The 18,989-nt window shown below is 38.1% G+C and overlaps 1 protein-coding gene, 1 long non-coding RNA gene and 1 pseudogene across 4 annotated transcripts; 2 read left to right on the top strand and 1 right to left on the bottom strand.

Annotated features, from left to right (window-relative positions):
* Positions 1-1,501: 1,501 nt before the first annotated feature.
* Positions 1,502-4,151, top strand: LOC137718343 (putative xyloglucan galactosyltransferase GT19 pseudogene; annotated as a pseudogene). The gene is made up of 2 exons (XR_015965150.1): positions 1,502-2,132; positions 2,834-4,151. The product of XR_015965150.1 is annotated as a putative xyloglucan galactosyltransferase GT19 pseudogene (transcript).
* A 541-nt stretch (positions 4,152-4,692) lies between these two features.
* LOC137718344 (beta-ketoacyl-[acyl-carrier-protein] synthase III, chloroplastic) lies at positions 4,693-11,932 on the bottom strand. Its single transcript, XM_068457872.2, has 10 exons — positions 11,546-11,932; positions 11,281-11,368; positions 9,928-10,255; positions 8,099-8,247; positions 7,414-7,550; positions 6,510-6,615; positions 6,306-6,424; positions 5,989-6,053; positions 5,675-5,897; positions 4,693-5,273 (listed from the first exon to the last, which is right to left on the bottom strand). The coding sequence occupies exons 3-10, from the start codon at positions 10,122-10,124 to the stop codon at positions 5,052-5,054; spliced, it is 1,218 nt and encodes a 405-aa protein (XP_068313973.1). The 5' UTR covers positions 10,125-10,255; positions 11,281-11,368; positions 11,546-11,932; the 3' UTR covers positions 4,693-5,051.
* A 3,709-nt stretch (positions 11,933-15,641) lies between these two features.
* Positions 15,642-18,453, top strand: LOC137718506 (uncharacterized). Of its 2 annotated transcripts, none has more exons than XR_011065888.2 (3): positions 15,642-17,076; positions 17,172-17,244; positions 17,958-18,453. It is a non-coding gene; the product is annotated as an uncharacterized LOC137718506 (long non-coding RNA). The 2 variants fall into 2 exon arrangements; XR_011065887.2 differs by having other exon boundaries at positions 15,654-17,076; positions 17,169-17,244.
* The last annotated feature ends 536 nt before the right edge of the window (positions 18,454-18,989 follow it).

Below are 18,989 nucleotides of genomic sequence, written 5' to 3'. Positions count from 1 at the left end.
TTTAAAACTGTGTTGCTGTTTTTTTTAAGGATAATAAGCTATAAAATAAGCAATTGAGTATTTAACAAACTGTATTTTTAAATTTACTGTAAGTATGAAAAGTAATATGAAAGTATTTAGTAAATTTTAGTGTAAAAATAAGATAATTGTATATAATAACAAAAATGAAGTGGTAATGGTGTGGTAACAATGATAATGATGGTGGGGTGTGGTGGTTGGGATGTAGAGGTAACAATGGTGGTAGGGGCGGCCATAGTGACAGTAGTGGCGGTTGTGCCTATGGTGGTGGTCGTCGTGGTGATGGTGGCGTCAACAATGGTCGTGGCAATAGTGAGGGTGATGGTGACTGTGGTTGTGGTGGCAATGGGGCCGATTATGATTGTGGTAGTGCTGGCAATAATGGTGGTAGTAATAGCACTGGTGGTGAAAGGTTAGTGTTTGTGGTGATAGGTGGTGACGGTTATTTTATTCTTTAAATATAAAATCATAATGTCTATAATGTGTAACATTATAGAATATAGATCCTATCATTGTTGAAAATAACTCCACTTTTAATAAAAAGGGAGAACTATTTTTAAAATAAGCAGAATATTTTGTTTGTACTTATCATTTTTTAATTAACTATAAAGTTAAATAGGTTTGAAAAAAAAAATTAAACGGGGCATTTAAATTCCCACGATGCACAGAACGCCATCATATTAGCCGAGCCATTATCCCCCAACACCCCACCGACATAGACGGGTCAAACCCCACGTCCCATACACTCATCTCCACTAATAAATAAAACACTCATTGTCAACCAAAACCCTATGTAATTACTAGTTTAACCCTCTAATTAAAATAGAACGTAAATGAGAAATATGGGGCAGAAATGTAATTTCACACAACCAAATTTTGCTGTTTTTTTTCAAAACCTCACCTACATGTAATCCTAACATATATCTAATTATATATATATATATATATATATATATATATATATATATATATATATAACTTTCCACTCTCACGTTCTTTATCACTCCCTTCCTCTCTCCTTCTATTTCAAAAACAAAAATAAAAAAATTTCTTACACACTTTGTGTGTACCCATATGCTAGTGCAGTTTATAAAAACCACTTCATCATCTCTCTCCACACATGTTTTTCTCTTGTTAAAAACAATTTGATCTTAACTGCCACATGATGGCTAGTGGTAGGAGAATTCCTCTTATGGCCGTATTCCATACATTACGTTATGTGTTCAATTTATAGCATTAGTGAATAGCACGATGGTAATCAGAAAAAAACTAAAATACTTCTGTAAATTTTTCTGGCTTTTAAAAAAATGGACTGCCACCAATTAGTCACCTCTTAAAAAAAAAAATCAATTTGTTCTATTTTTTTGTTGGATTTCCATTTTCCAACCCCAAAAAAAAAAAAAAAAAAAAATGCAGTTTTAACAAACAAAACAAAAAACAAAAAACAAAACTAATGGAAAGATAAAACTAGTGTCAAAACAAAACAAATCAAAAAATTACCTAAAACTTCAACACAATTTCAAAACTTAAAAAAATTCTAACATCCTCATAACACAACCCCATTTTTCTCCATCCTCTCCATCTTTCTCTCTCCCCATCAATGGCCTCCAAGTCCACTTTACTAATCTCCACCTCTTTCCTCCTCTTCTTCCTCTCCACCACCACCACCACAACCATCCGACTATGCTTCGCCCAAATCCTCGGAAACAATCTCGACCATCCTCAATTCGACTCTGACTGCACCGGCCGTTGGATCCACATCTGACAGCTCCCCCCATCCTTCAACCTCGATCTCCTCTCCAATTGCTCCGACTACGCTCTGTTCAATGACTTCTGCCCTCACTTGGCCAACAATGGCCTCAGCCAGAACCCATAATCTTTCTCACAGCTGGTACCAAATCGACCCGTTAATGCTGGAGCTTATTTTCCATCGTCGGATGCTCGAATACCATATCTCGCCTCAGATCCCCAATTTGCTGACGCCTCTACCTCCCCTACTACGCTGGCATCGACGCCTTCCGCTATCTCTACGGCCCCAATTACAATTCTAGCTCCAAGCAGGGCCTTAATTTGTTCGATTTTTTGACCTGAGACAACCTAGTTTCCTGGTATAGGCACAAGTAGGGGTGGAAAAAATTCCCAAAAATCCCGAACCGAACCGAAAAAATCCCGATCCCAAACCAAAAATTTCCCAAACCGAAATTCCCGAAATTTTCGGGATGCTATCCCGAACCGATCCCAAAATTTCGGTATGGGATTCGGGATTGGCTTCTCGATATTTCGGGAATCCCATACCGAACCGAAAATTTATAATATTAATTATTATATATATATTATTCTTTTATAATTGATGCTAGTAATTTCTAATTCATGCTCTGCAACCTGGAATGCCCTACACCTTGCATATTTTTCATGTTTTGTTTGATATTCATGTGGATTTTATTATTGCTGCTGCCATGGCTGATGATTTTAGAAGGCTTGATTCTTTTGTCTCTCAACATATTGCAAAAATGGTTTTATTAATTTGAATTTTGACTATGATAAAAACAGTCAGGCATGCCAGTGTTCAATTAAATGGTAGTGTGAATGAAATGAAATTCCTAGTTCATGAATGTGTTATTGAATTATATATTTAAAGAACAATTCATAATTTCATATTTCAATTTGGGATTCCCGATTTGTCCCAAAATCCCGAAATTTGGGATTCCCGAAAATTTGGTTTGGGATTGGTCTTCAAATTCCCGTTCCGAAAAATTTTGGTTTGGGATTCGGGATACTAGTTTCGGTATGGTATCCCATACCGAACCACCCCTAGGCACAAGACCATTTCTTGGTTTTGGCCCGACCCGCTATGGATTTCTGCCAGCCGTTGGGGAACGATCCGCCGTTTTGGGGGATTTCGTTGCTAGAATTGCCGCAATTTTTTAATGTCACCGCTCTGACAGTGGAGGCGTGTGCCTGGCCATGGCTGGAGCACGATGTGCTGTTATGAATTAGTGTTATGAATTGTGCAGGAGTTGTTAGATCGAAGGAATAAGATATTGTAAGGGAATTTGGGCCAAATTGTAAGGGGCTTTTGTATTTGGGCTCAATTGGGATAACTTTGGTCTTTAAGGGAGTCCATTTGATTAGTATGTTAACTGTCTAGTTGGCATACATGTAGTGTGGAAAACGTGTACTGGCACGTGGATATATGCCAGTCCAAATTAGTTGTAATGATATTAGTTTGAAAATTAATAGTATATTCTCTCAACTCTCTCTTCCTCTTCCTCCATCTATTAGCCATAGCCATCACTGCACTTGCAGGTTGAGACCTTGTTGGTCTGGATTTTATCATGTGCCTTATCTAACGTCGTTTCATTCGCCCAATTTGTCCTTATTGGAGACGTGGTTGCAACAGGCTAGGCGGTCCCACCGCACCACGCTTATGATGTCCACCGGCGGTGGCAGTGTCGGAAATAATCCGAACATTAGGAGGAGTATCAGGAACGAGTGCGAAAACAACACCAAAGCAAATAATGCAACGTTAAACAACAATTTAGGGAGGTTTAGAAGTGGGGGTGCTGAGTACACAAAGCTGTGTGACATTTTGGATTGCTCCCATGGGATATGTGAGCATGACCCAATTAGGTTCATGAGGCCAATGTTGCAGGCTAGTTTCTGCCTACAACCTCCGGGTGACACCCCGACGAGGCGATCCACATTCGATAGCATTGTGGCTGACTGCATCCCCGTATTCTTTGAGGACTAGTCTGCCAAAGCGTAGTACGGGTGGCACTTGCAGGATGATCAGTACGGAGAGTTCTCGGTGTTTATACCGAAGGAGGATGTGGTGTTCAAGGAAACTAGGGTTTTGGATGTGCTTAGGAGCATTCCTAGGGCTAGAGTTAGGAGGATGAGGGAGAAGGTGTTGGAGATGATACCAAGAGTTATGTATAGAAGGCATGGGAGCTCAATGGGATTGAGAGCTAAGAAGGATGCTTTTGATCTTGCAATTGATGGTGTTTTGAACAAGATTAAATCTAGGGTTCTAGTTCAACCTAGGGTTTTCCCTCAATGACCCACTTGAACTTTACTTTTTTAATTTTTTTTTTTCCCTTTCTTGGCATTTAAGTTATTGTAATTATTGATTATGTTGTACATATATTTAGTTATTATGCAAGTGCAATGCCACTTAATTAAAGTTAAAACACTACGTTTGGATGAAGAAAATAAACTTAGAATTTTGTAAAAAGTCGAAATTTTGTCAAAAGTCAGAATTTATAAATTGACACGCATCAATTCCTTTATTTGGATTCATAAACATAGAAATTTAGAATTAAAAAACAAATGAACAGTACCAAAATTAATTTTTTAGTGTAAAAATATGATTTTTCGTTAAAATGAACAGTACCGTGAACTTTTTGTTAGAAGTTCCTTTTTAAATTTCTATGAGTGAGAGTTTAAAAATAAAAAATTCCAAATTCAAATTCAATAATTTTTTTAAGTCAATCAAACAAGAAAATTCACAAATTTTAAAAAATAAAATTTTGTCATTTCAAACTTTCTTAATAATCTTAAATTTCTTCATCCAAACAAAATGTTGAGAAAAATGTTCCTAAATTTGGATTTGGCCAAAGCAACTAGAGCAACGTGCTCCGCCGTCTCCAAGTTCAAATCCCGACCCCTGGATGATTAAACTTCAAATTACGCTATTATCATATTGTTTGTCAAAAACAAAAGTTTTGAAACATGCTCAATTCAAACATGAGACGTAGAGTAGCTGTCTTCGTTACAGCATTAGAATTGTTATTTTAGCCTTGGTTTGTGACTCAAGAAACAGAAAACAAATAAATTATTGGACCGACGAAAAACAATACAATCTTATTGAGGGTGCCAAAAACTAAAGAAAAACAAATGAAAGGGCGCTGATGGAGATTTGATGCAACAATACCTAATACATTTGGAACGTGATGCAAGAATTGCTAAACCGCGCTTCATACGGCTAGGACGACGTTCGTGTTCTGTATTGGCAGGTGGTGAGGTTTCGAGTTTCAACCCCATCTGAAAATGGTAGAAGCCCAAGTCAGACCTGCTCCAAAACCGGCAGCTGCAATAGTATGGCCTGGTTTCACCTTCCCGCTTCTCACAGCTTCGTCCAATGCCAACGGTATGGAACCAGCGCTCGTGTTGCCATAGTTTGCCAAGTTTGAAATCACCTGTTCTGATGGGATTTGCAAGCGAGTAGAAACCGCATCAAGGATCCTCTGGTTTGCCTGCATTATTGATTTGTCATATCAGAACAAAATGTACTACGTCGCTTGTTTGCAAGGAAAACCTTAGGTCATTAAGAAGCTCCCTTGAAGTGCTACATTCGTTCAAACTTCCCATTACGAAGAAAACGAAAATGTAAGCATTATTTCTCAATAGTGTACCAGTTTAGTTCAATGGACATATATGACAGGCTGGTATAGTTTTGGGAGTAAAAAATTATTAGGCTGAAGTTACTTGCCGTATGTCTATTTTCCATGCCTAAATATTTTCTGAAATTAAACGTAATGTGGGAAAGAAATTGTAGTTAAATGATAATCGGTAGCTATAATTGACGGTAGAGCAGAGAAATCGTTTAATCAATAAAACCTGGGGTAAACTTTCCCAAAGATATCATTCGTCATACCTGATGGAGCAGTAACCAATCAATGCTAGATGCAGAGAGACCAGCCTTTGCAAGGGAATACTCAATTGACTGTGGCACAACACGCACAGCAAAGCGAAAGACCTCTTTACCATTCATTTGAAGGCAGGAATATGAAGCTTGTCTTGGAGGGAAGCCTAGGACTGAACCATTAGAACCCAACTCATCGTCTGTTTCATTTTCTTTCAAGGCGGCATTTAGATGTCTGCAAAGAGAGTGATCGGTCAGTATCAGAAAAATACTGTACTTGCTGAAAAGGTGCATAAAACAAACATAGAAATCAAGAAAACGCAAACCTGTATCCTTCACCATCACTATGCACATCAAAAGAAAGCAAACCGTCATCCTCACCATCGCAGGCCTACACAATTATGAAATTTCTGCTAAGTGCAATGAAATGTGTAGAATGAAATCTTTGCTAATAATTTATTCGATCCATTCTGGAAATGACAATATTAAGATAGTATGGTATGAGTTTCTGAAAAATGGAAAGAAAATTAACGCCAAATAAAGCAAAGTCCAAAGTTAGAAGCTGAGAGGGACTTCGATGCCGTTATATAGAAAACCAGTGCTTAGATATATGCCAAAAATTCATTATGCAACGTAAACACACCTGTATTAATACAGCCCCAGCAGCATCCCCGAAGAGAATACACGTTCCTCTATCGGTCCAGTCAACAATCCGAGAAAGAGCATCAGCCCCAATAACAAGAACATTTTTAAATCCACCAGCTGCAGTTTGCACGATATAGTTTAATCAATTAAACATGGGAAATAACAGCGGGCATCCTTAGAGCAAAGTAAACCAAGTCGTTACCCTTAATGTGACAATACGCTGATACTAGACCCAAAATAAATCCACTACACGCAGCTGTAATATCATACGCTAAAGGATTCCTTGCGCAGCCGAGTGCTTTCTGAACCTGAAATTACAATATAATACAAATTGAAAAAATGTAAGCATTTATTGTATTAATTAAACAACATAAGCACTAAGAGTTTGAATTTTTGCTCGAGCATTCATTAAATTGCAAAGCTCAACAACATCAATATTTAGCTCCACTTGCACTACACAGGGGTTTCTAACATGCAAAATAGAGTAACACTCAGTTGTTCGTTCTATATCACGTGTGAATCGTGATCAATATAGTCCAGTATAGTTCACGTGGTTGGTCAAAGTTTGTGCCATGGAAAAAGCATAAAACTATATAAGCACAACAAACTTAATCAATAAAATAACCTACTAGGAATATAAAGAAGAGACCTTCAAAAGCTACAGTTTTTAAAAGTCAGCCAGCGGTAGTTCGACCAAATACTGAACAAACCAAAAAAAGCATGTCACATCTAGTACAAAACTCCAGTCCAGTCCAGTTGAATCGCGCTAATGGGAACTCTTCTAAAGTTCTCAGACATAGATGCCCACAAGTATACAAGAATCTACTTCTGTCTGAAATAGAACCCCTTTATAAATTAATGAAACTTGCAACGATCTGTTACTTTTTATTTTTCTTCTACATAACAAATAAATACACACCTAGATAGATGAAATTTTGTTCATCACCTAAAGATTTATAAGCCCCTAAAAACATGGACAATAAAATATAATAAGAATCAATATTGGCAAAACAATCATATAATGCACACCTCTGTGAAGCTCAATCCCCTTTTTTTTTTTTAAATCCTGACGACTTATTCCACATACCACCCAATGATCTACATACCTTAGGGGCACAGCCAAAGATATCATCAGGCGTAGATGTGCACACCAAGATCAGGTCCACATCATCAACATCAACCTGTGCCATCTCAAGAGCTTTATGCGCTGCCTTGACCGCTAACGTTGTCAGGCTCTCTTTGCCTGTAATTTTACAAGAAGAATGTCATTATATAGAATGGGTAACATAAAATATCCACTAGACCTAAAAATGAGGACGAGAAAAGAGACACATATTTGACTAAAATCAGTATTCAGATAAAAGGTAAAAGCATTCAAATATCCAGTACAACATAGGAAAGTCCTTCTTAGGCTCTTACACATCTTACACTACCAGCATTAATCAGCTCAAACCTCGCCATATGCTTATAGTTTCAGTTGTCCAAATAGAATGGTGAAGCCATAGTACTATGTAACAGATTTTGTTCAATAGCGACAGAAAGGTCATGCAAGGCGCTATCTGACGAACCTCATCCTAGGCAAGATTCAAATCGTCAACCTGAGAGGTCCAACAGATTGTTTCCTCTTGTAATGCAGTGCATATGCACCACAAGTATGAGACTATGAAGCTGAATTTCCTAAGTTAAACTCATAGCATGCAATTTAAAAAAAGAGGCTCAACACAGGCTAAGCCACCTCAAACTGTTTACCAAATTTATGACATTATCATGCACAGAAAAGTATAACGTGACCTGAAATAACTCGTCGATTACGAATCCCAGTGCGAACAGATATCCATTCATCGTTAGTATCTACTACTTTCGAAAGATCGTCATTTGAAATCTTAAGACTGGGCACTGCTGAGCCGCATCCAATTAACTTGCAGCCTTTGCTGACAAGCCTGAAATAAAATAGAAATTATTTAAGATCAGACAGATTATCATTTACCAGCTTGTATTCATACCCCCCATTTAACTAAAATGCAATCCCAGTACTGACTGTGGCTCTGGGCAAAGGCACTTTGCTTACATAAAACACATAGCAGTGGCCACGGTCCAACTTGGGATAGCTTTAACCAAGAACAATTAGAATTAGATGCAGGAGACAATTTTAAAAGATCCGTCCAAAGCCATGGGCCACTGGTAGGAATTAAATTTTAGATTTTACAAAAACAGAAATAAACAACCAATTCATTCAGGACAAAGTTCAATAACACACTAGGCATTCAATAAAGGAATTTGGTAATTTGGTCATGTTCTACATTTAGCACCCTTTACCAAGCCATTAAAGAAGATAGCTACAAAGCGCAAAGACAATCCAAATGCAAGAAAAGGAAAAAAATAAATCCTTCATTTGATAAACTAATTTTTTTTCTGGGGTTCATAAGATAACCAGACGACAATCGGCAAGAAAAAGTTAGTGGTAAACTGATAAGATAAAATTTTAGTTTTGTTCATGATTATTGCCTTTATTTCCCTTCCATCATCCAAAACATTCTCTTATTTTAAGTGGGAGAGAGATGTCACATCCCGGCCCAAGGCGGATCACTTCCTGAGCCCGCTCCATCCGCTTTGGGCTTACCATTCCCTCACGGTTTTGTTTTTGGGAACTCACGAGCAACTTCCCAGTGGGTCACCCATCATGGGATTGCTCTAGCCCCCTTCTCGCTTAACTTCAGAGTTCCTACGAAACCCGAAGCCAGTGAGCTCCCAAAAGGCCTCGTGCTAGGTAGGGATGGGAATATACATTTAAGGATCACTTCCTTGGGCGATATGGGATGTTACAATCCACCCCCCTTAGGACAATATCGTGCTACGGTGGTGGAGCGAGCCCAGGAAGTGATCCGCCCCAGGCCGAGATGTGACAAAGAGCAGACAGATGGCGAAGCCATCGGAAGAACAGTCATACAAGCAATCTTTAAAAACCAATACAAAACCTAATCTAGAAGTATCATCAAAAGGAAATCTAATATTTTTGCCAAATACTGATTCACCTAAGCTCATGCCTGTAATCTGACTTACATCAATGAAAACGCTTCTAACTTAGTTGCATCCTCTAGTTAGTCCTAAAATTGATTTGTTAGACAGTTACTTTACTATGCCATAATCATCTATGTATATGTATACTTCCCCAAATTTTAGCTTTAAATTGATTGTAGTTACTAAAAAGTCGGCTTGATTTTGGAATCGATTGTAGCAGGCTTCGTTGCTTAAGCCTTGTAAATCCTACTGCAATGGAGATGAATAAGATCATCCAATTCCAAATCCTTAGTGATAATATATCCAAACCAAAATTTAAAAACTTTGTGCAGCACAAGTTTACACAGGGGAATTTATTCCCCATCCCTTTCACACAGAAAATGGCTATGCACTGGCATGCTATAGCCAACCATAACTTGAATCCTACTTATCTAAACAAATCTAGCATATACAAGTAAAACCAGAAAACTAAAGAACTTTATGACTAAATGCAAATCATGAAGCTTTCCAACAAAGATAATAAATCAAATGCAAAATCCAACATACAAAACAATGAGGGGCAAAATCACTAAAAAGAATAAAAGAATGGAGATTGAACTCACTTGGGTGATCGAGATTCAGAAGTGGAAGCTCCAACATGCTTCTCTGCGCCTTCAAAAGTGCTGGAGCAGAATACCCTCTTGGAGATTCCCTCAGGAAAAGGAAACCCAGATCCAAAAATGCGTATTGAAGGCTGAATCTTCCTCCTCTGGCTAGGAACTGTAGGAGCAGTGAAGAACCCAGATGCATTGGTGGCCATTTATTTAAATCCACAAAGCAAAATTTCAGATGCACAAAAAAAATATGCAGGGCTGGAGAGAGATTGAATTCAGCTAATATATGAGAGACAATGGTATCAGAAGACTGGCCCTTCTTACTTCGGAGGGTCACCTACACAAAATAGAAAACTAAAAATCAGGATGAGGAATAACTAAATAAATATATGGGGAGTTAACTGTGAGAATTGGATCTTTGAGATGCTAAAGTGAAAGATTTTACAAACTTGAGTGACTGAATTGCAGAAAATGGAGCCTGTAAAGTTTGACAGAACCGAAGTGGAAGGTAAACCAACTTAAAGAGAGAAGAGAGAGGTTTAGCGGACGAATTTATACTCAGAACCTCAAGGATCCAACTAGGGGTGGGCACGGGCCGGGCCTGGCATTACAGTTTTCAACATAGGAACCGGACCTTACCTGGCCCGGTTGAAACGGGCCGGTTCGGGCCGGATCCACGGGTCCTTTTTTTTTTTTTTTTTTTTGGTTATAGTTCTATTTATAAATGACAGATACAATTAACTCTAAGGCTAGGGAACTACTGCACATCAGCACAGATTGAAGAAAAAAAAACTGATGTTTTACAGCAACTGCACAGCAGCACAGATTGAAGAAAAGATAAAAAAAAAAAAAAAGAGCAGCTGCACAGATGATTAATTTGCTTATAAAAGAACCCACATTACTAATTATGTATCCACAACTCAAGTCTAAATTTCACCACTCCATCCCTTGAGTTTTTGCATTTGATAGAAAACAATGGGTTCCAGTTTTGCACAAATTACTTTAGCAATGGTAATTACACTGGCTGGGGTTTCAACAATGGCTCATAGCCTCATACCACCTAAATCAGAAGACATCTGAACCAGGAATCATACTCGAATAAATTCATTAATTCGATTATTACTACTCTTTCATGAATACAAAGAAAATACACAAATTCTAATAATTTTTGGAATCAAACGAATACAAAAAATTAATTTTCGGAATCGAATTGACCAATATCGATTAAAATCCACATTACCTATTAAAATCTACAAAAATTTAAACCAACCCAATACAAATTTGTAATTAAAAAAAAAACAAATTTATCTCATAAAATAAAAAAGTGCATCAGTTGAAATAAAAAAAAAGGAAAGGAGGTACTTGGAGTCTGGAGATACTTGAGCAGTTGAGCTTATAATGCTTCCGTATACGAGTCCAAAGGAAAGGAGAATGCGGAAGCCCGAGCCAACTGAAAAATCCCGAAGAACCCAGATCACCAATTAGATAAACAATTACCAAATTGGTCCAAAATTCACACACTTAACAATTCCTCCCCAAAATACATACTAAATAAAAAGAATTAGTTAGATCCGGAACAAAAAGAACACAAAAAATAGAAGAATTCAGCAAACAGTAAAGAATTCACCTGAACTGGCGGCGGCGATGGAGTGTTGGTGGTCGCGACGGCGGTGATGTCGTTGGGGAGGAGAGAAGGAGAATCGAGAAGATGGGTGGTGCGGGACCGCGGGTGCCTGGGTTCTCTAAGTCTGGGTAGGATGTCCGATGTCGTCGAGGAGAAGAATCGAAGAATACTCGATCAGAGAGGAGAGACAGTTGAGTGACATGAGTCACAGACAGCAGAGCGTGAAGGCGAGAGACGGAGAGAGTCGAAGACGGAAGAGCGGAAGAACCGAAGAAGACAGATTCAGAAGAGTGGAAGTCGATCAGAGAGGGGAGAGAGTAGAATCGGGTAAAATCAACGGCGAAGATTGGATGTTAGATTCCATTTCAATTTCGTCTGTCCATTTGGTCTAAAAAGGGCCGGTCCGGGCCCATTTTTCTATATATCTGGACCTGGTCCGCCCCTAAAATATCAAAGGCCCGGCCTGGTTTGTCGCGTTTTCTTTATTAAACAATTGAAATCGGCCCGGATCCACCCCGAACCTTAATTACCCGTTCCGACCTGCGGTTCTTATACCCGTTTGCCACCTCTAGATCCAACCGTATAATCCACACTTTATTACAGCAAAAGCCAAAAGCCATCTGGGTTTTCTTCAAAACTTCAAGCAGTTCAATAGCAACTGAGATATGCCCTTCTTCTTCTTCAGCTCAGATCTGTAAGTTCCATGCTTTTCTCTTTCATTGACTTTTTAAAGCTTTATTAGTAGTTTCTTGGATTGGGTTAATGGGGTTCCCGTTTCTTGCTTCTTAGGTCGTATTTGGTTGGTGAGAAAATGTAGGAACAGAAAATTAACCCCAAAGTTTCTTCCTTTTTCCCCTTTCATAGATTGTGTTTTAGTACTTGTTATTGCAAACCAATAAAAGCTGAAATTGTTGAAGTATTAATAGGGTGGTTCGGTATGGGATACCGAACCAAAACCTTAGTCCCGATTCTCAAACCAAAATTTTCGGTATTCTCAATTTCAAGACCGATCCCAAACTAAATTTTCGGAAATCCCAATTTTCAGGAATCTCGAAATAGTTTCGGTATTTTTGTGACATCCTACATCGCCCAGGAGAGTGATCCTTATATATATATATATATATATATATATATATATATATATATATATATATATATATTCTCATCTCTACCTAGCACGAAACCTTTTGGGAGCTCACTGGCTTCGGGTTCTATCGGAACTCCGAAGTTAAGCGAGTAGTGCGCGAGAGCAATCCCATGATGGGTGACCTACTGGGAAGTTCTCGTGTGAGTTCCTAGAAACAAAACCGTGAGGGTGTGCTGGCGGCTCAAAGCGGACAATATCATGCTACGGTGGAGTCGGGCCCAGGAAGTGGTCCCGTCCGGGTCGGGATGTGACAATTTGGTATCAGAGCCTAAACCTGGCCGTGGTGTGCCGATAAGGACGTTGGGCTCCTAAGGGGGTGGATTGTGACATCCCACATCGCCCAGGGGAGTGATCCTTATATGTATATTCTTATCTCTACCTAGCACGAGGCCTTTTAGGAGCTCACTGACTTCGGGTTTTATCGGAACTCCGAAGTTAAGCGAGTAGCGCGCGAGAGCAATCCCATGATGGGTGACCCATTGGAAAGTTTTCGTGTGAGTTCCCAGAAACAAAACCTTGAGGGTGTGCTGGGGGCTCAAAGCGGACAATATCGTGCTACAGTGGAGTCGGGGCCGAGAAGTGGTCATGCTCAGGCTCTCGGGCCGGGATGTGACAAGGTGACGGCCAGCACGCCTTGATTTCTATTAGGGTGTGTCAATTTTGGGACAATCGGGAATCCCGAAATATTTTTGGGCTTTTCGGCGATGCAGAATAGCAGCAAAGCGCCACTTACTAGAGGACCCAATCAAAGAAAACAGGAACTGACATAACATACAAGAGGACCCAATCAAAGAAAATAATTGTTCTGGAATGCAATATGCCTCATGAAATGCAACTTTGTAAGGATTGTGAAAGCAGCAAAGCGCCACTTACTAGAGGAATGACAACTTCATTGTATTAGTGTAGTCTTATTCCATCCCCAACACAATCGACCTATAGACTTCAAATTTTAAACGTTCGTTGACAAGCAACCATTTATAACTCAAGAGGCTTAAATACAGAAGGTTCACAATGACCAATAAGTACAAACCATACAGTATTTGACAACTCCGCCAACATCTTGTGCAACATTCTAAAAGTTCAGGTCACTCTTTTCTAGTCTAGCCTGTTCGTATCACAAATGTGGGAGACAAACAATTCTAATCTGTATGCCTATGTCAATGTTTCATGATTACTTTATCCCACGCTAACAGTTCTAATCCATAAGTTCTAAATAAAAACAGACATCGAACTTAAGTTAAAAGAATAGAATATATAAGTTCCTGATTATTTTATCCCACGCAAACAGTTCTAATCCATAAGTTCCTGATTATTGTATCCCAAGCAATGAACAAAATATATTACGACTAGGTTAAAAGAACAGACATCTAACTTAAGTTAAAAGAACAGTTGTAAACAATTTCTTCATTGCCAACTAATCATGGGGTTTCAAGCATTTGGTAAATAAAACTCATCTGAGAAATTTACTTGTTGGTAAATAAAACTCCAGCACAAAAGCTGCAGAAGCAAAGCAAAGCAAAAGAGGGACCTTCACCAATCTGCAAAAACCCAAGAACCATTAGATCAATTAAATAGAATATGTGAAACCAAACAAACCCTAAATTTACAAACCCTCATCTAGAATTCGAAAATTAAATTTCAAAAACCCTAAAATTACAAACCCTAATCTGGAATTAGTAAATAAAATTTCACAAACCCTAAATTAATTTTCAAACCCTAAATTAATTCCCATATTTATTTACCTGTGTCTGAATCTGAGAGAGAGAATCGCGAGAGAGATACCGGTGGTGGTTGTGGCTCTATGTCATGAAGGAAGGGTCCACCGTCGGAGAGAGACAGCGATGGATGATCCCTGTGATGGTGGGCCGGTGACTGGCTGGCCGGAGTTAGATTTGAGACAGAGAGGAGGAGGAGGGGGCTCTCTCAGTGGCTGAGGCGCTAAGCTGAGAGACTGAGGAGAAATGAAATCGAAAGTTTGAAATGACACTCGAGTCCTCGACGGGGAGAAAACCTAACAAGGAATACACGACATGGATTAATTTGAAACAATCCAACGATTTAAATTAACTCTAACTATAATTTAAAAAATAATATATATCATTATCTGTGTGTGTGTGTGTGTGTACAGGCCCCTTAAAGGAAGAGATCTTCATTTAAAAAAAAAAAAATGGGAACACCCTCTTGACCATTAGATTTGGTTTTAATGAAATTTTGTGGTTAAGATTAAATTAGAGGCTATAAAATTTCATTAAAGCTAAATCTAACGGTCAATATGGTGTCTCTATTTTTTTTTTTTGAAAAATGGGGAACCCTTCCCTTAAGGGCTTCCTATATATATATATAATTAAAAATATATATTTTCCATTCAGTATGGGAATACTGAAATATTGGGAAGACAATCCCAATTCCCATACCGAAATTTCGATATTTTTTCGGGGTAGCATACCGAAAATTTTGGGAAAATCGATTTGGGACATTTTTGATTTGGGATCGGTATTTTTTCGGTTTGGTTCAGGATTTTTGGGATTTTTTTTTCACCCCTAAGTATTAAGATGCTTAGGAAAATAAGGTTTTTTTTTTTATCCTTTATAATTATTTTGCTATTTTCATGCTCCCATAGAAGAAATTAGAAAAAATCCATCTTTAAATCCAGAAATATTTGTTAATATACAAATTTAAATCTTTACAAACTCAAGTATGAAGCATGATTACATGTAGGGGTGGGCAAACGGGTAGAGGAATCGCGGGTCGGGGCGGGTAGGGGCCGGTTCCAAATGTTTTAGAAAATAAACGGGGCGGGTTGGGCCAAGCCCATGTCATTTACGGGATGGACCAATTCCTAAACCCTAGAAAAACGGGGTCTCAGACCGATTCGTTTCTAATTATAATCAACCGTCGAGATTGAGTGATAACTTATCATTCAATCTGAACCGTTAGTTTGTACCCTAGTCTCACTTTCGCAGACTCTTACCTCACTCACTCCCACCTCTCCACCATCCGTCACTCCCTCAACTCCCTCGACTCTAACGACATCCCAGAGAACCCAGCCCATCACCGCCGCTGTGACCAACACAACCCATCCAGCCATCCTCCGACCTCGACGACATCCCAATTCCTAGGACCCAAAGAACCCAGGTCCCAATCCCACAACCCCGATTCTCTCCTGGAATTTCTGCTTCTACAAGATCTAGACGTGTTCTTTTATTTTCAATTTCTTTTGTGCTGTTAGTTTGCTGAATTTAATTTATCGCATAAAACATGAGTAACGAAATTGAACAAATTAGCTTCTGGGTATTCCTAAAATGGTGTTAGATTATTGATTCAGGGGACTTTGTTCCCATGGCCACCACCTGTATGATGAAAGTCTTCTAAGGAGTACATTATTGAAAACCATCGTGGAGTCCGAACAAGTTTGATACAGATAACTTGATAACAAGTTTGAACAATGAATACAATTCTTTGTTTTTGTTTGTCTCCTATTGATTTTGTGGGTTGGATTTAGGATCAAGTGTCGAAGTTGGGTTCATCCGCATCATTTCCGTATTGATATGAACTACAATACATCTCTGATCAGTCTAGCTAGTCTTATACATTAGTGTTTGAGTCGTTAGTTGGATTTATTGTTCGTGTTTCGATGTAGGACATGCTTTTGTTAGTTTAATTCATAACTGGTAGGAATTTCCCAATGCTTGTATCGTATTAGTATTTGTATTTGGAGATTAGTTTATACAAGTGTTGTTGCACATTGATAAGAACGTTCTTCTATTTGCTTGCGCTGTAGATTTTGTGAGCATTAATCTAGGGTGTTTCATATAACCAACATTCGTTTTCCCGATCTGTATAGGGGAAGTATTCAATACATACATTATGAGTAAATAAAAGGAGCTGTGTTTTGTTCTAATTTATCTCGTGTCATGTTATATTTCCCGTTTCCAAATGTCCGTTTATGATAACTGCATTGTGTAATTTGGTAATTTGAATGAATAAAGCCACAACCAAAGGCAGATACATATGGCTTTGGGGAATTTAAATCGTTGTATTTGTGTTACTATTGTTGTTATCGTGTTTGGGTTTTATGTTAACTGATTCATACATAACACGCTGCATGTTTGAAATTCCAATAACCTTCTAAAGAGGATTTTTACGTTCGTTTTAACTACAATTCATATAATTGAGGAAGATAGTTTGATATAGCAGTGGTCATGAGAGTCTTGGTTTTGTCTATTAGATTAGCCAATCTCTCTGAAGAGGTGAAGAAGGAACTTGAATGTTTTGATTTCTCTTCAGCGACCAGAAAACATCAACTTATCTTTTTCTTAGCCGCCATGTATTAGGTACAGTTTTGGATGGAGTCATGGAAAAGAGAAGCTAAAATCTGGAAAGCCTGGTATCACCTTATATTCTTTTGTTTTATAGTTTGTTTTGTCAGAAACTCTAAGAACAAGTTACAATTTACTTTTCGTTTGTGTTTTGTTTTAGCAGATATGTTGAAAGGCTAATTTTATGCAAATTCAATATTAAACAAGCGTACAACAGACGAATCTCTAATTCAAAGGTAAAATTGTATAGGAGCATCCATGTCTGAGGTCACATGGTATATGGCTCAGATGAGCATTCCCTATATGGCATATTATATCGTATATATTAACAGATAAGCAATGCTTTAGCGGGAGCCGACATAAAAGATCAAGTTTAGATAGTTTCTAGATATGTAGATTGGGAAATTATCATTAAACGAAGATTTTATATGCACTTCAAAGGCCATTGTGTGTAGGTTCTACTTTATTTTTACTGTGCTATATGTTTTTTCTAAGTGGCAACTTTGATTGTTCAATCCCATATTCCTGCCCAGAGGAGAATACGTATGTTAGTTTCATTCAGAAATTTTAAACTATCAAAACATATCTGGCTTTTTTGGTGTATATTGTATTTTTAAATTGCAGGAAGCAACACCACCATCTCTCTCCTCTGTCTCTCAAACACACACATACACATGCACATACACAAAATGTACATACAGACTAACAAATAGAAAGTTGGGTTGGGGGTTTGACAGATTAGGATAGGTCTCTTGGTTTAGGTTTGACTCTTTTTAATCAATCGTGCTGCCTTGGATTCATTACACTTTTTAATCTTCTGTTAATGTTTGTTAAGTTTTCTTTACTTTTTTCACACGGTTTATTTGTTCAGTTTGCTCTGCTTTTTTCTTCTAGTTTCAAATGCAAGAAAGGATTAGTTTCTAATGTTATATTTTTATGGTTCAAAAAGTGTATAGATGTCGTAGTTGATCACTCATCGTAGGAGTGTGAACAATGCGCCTCCCGCATTATCAGCATTTACTGCTCCAGCCGTGAGACGGGTGCATCCTCTTCCAAATCGACCACATGAAATGTCAATGCCCTGAAGGAGGAAGTGACAACCCTAAAAGGTCAACTTGCAGCCCAGGACGAGTAGATAAAGGCCCAGAGCGAGCAAATAAGGGCCCAAAGTGAGTAGATAAAGGCCGAGAACGAGCAGATAAGGGCCCAGGGTGACCAGATGAGTATGATTGTATAGGCCTTAGCGATGTCCGGTCTCCAAATCCAGCTGCCAGCACCTAATCTTGTTCCACCTTCGACCTCCCAGCCACTTTGCCCAACCGATACCGAGTAGTCTGATGTATCAAACATAGAAGACTACTTATTGTAGTTTTTTCTTTTTTTGTTCGGACATCTTGTACGTACATTTTCATATAGTTTATAATTAAATACTTTTTCTTGGTTTATTATTTATTGTTTAGAATTGAATTACAATATTTATTAAAAATTAAATCAAAAATATTTTTGTCAAAAAAAAAGAAAAAAAAGAAAAGAGTTTGCGCGACGGAGAACTTCCATAGGTCATGCAAAGTTGTCTTTGCGTGACGTAGGAAAATATTTTTGGGTTCCAAAAGCTTAAAATGCGACTTGCCAAAAGCTCTACTTATGTGCTTCTTGTAAGAAGCTTCAAGTGTTTTTTTTTCAGAATTCATTTACATTTTTACTAAAGATTGATTCCAAAAACGCTTTTATTTATTTTAAAAGCACTTTCAAACAAGACAACATTCTAGTCATAATTTCTTTTGCATTGATGGTATATATATGGTTTTGCAGATCACTGATAAGATTTATTATATATTCATGACGGTCGAACCAACAATATAATATATTAGTTGTTAAATTATCAATATGCTATTCAAATCAACAATAGCAACACAAAATTTTCAAGGCAAAAGAATACCCTATTGATCATGTATTCTGCTCGATCATGTAGCAGAATCAC

The sequence above is a fragment of the Pyrus communis genome, chromosome 8 (assembly GCF_041283825.1).
Source record: "Pyrus communis isolate YQ-2024b chromosome 8, ASM4128382v1, whole genome shotgun sequence".
NCBI classification, from domain to species: Eukaryota; Viridiplantae; Streptophyta; class Magnoliopsida; order Rosales; family Rosaceae; genus Pyrus; species Pyrus communis.
This window is presented reverse-complemented; position numbering and strand designations above follow the sequence as displayed.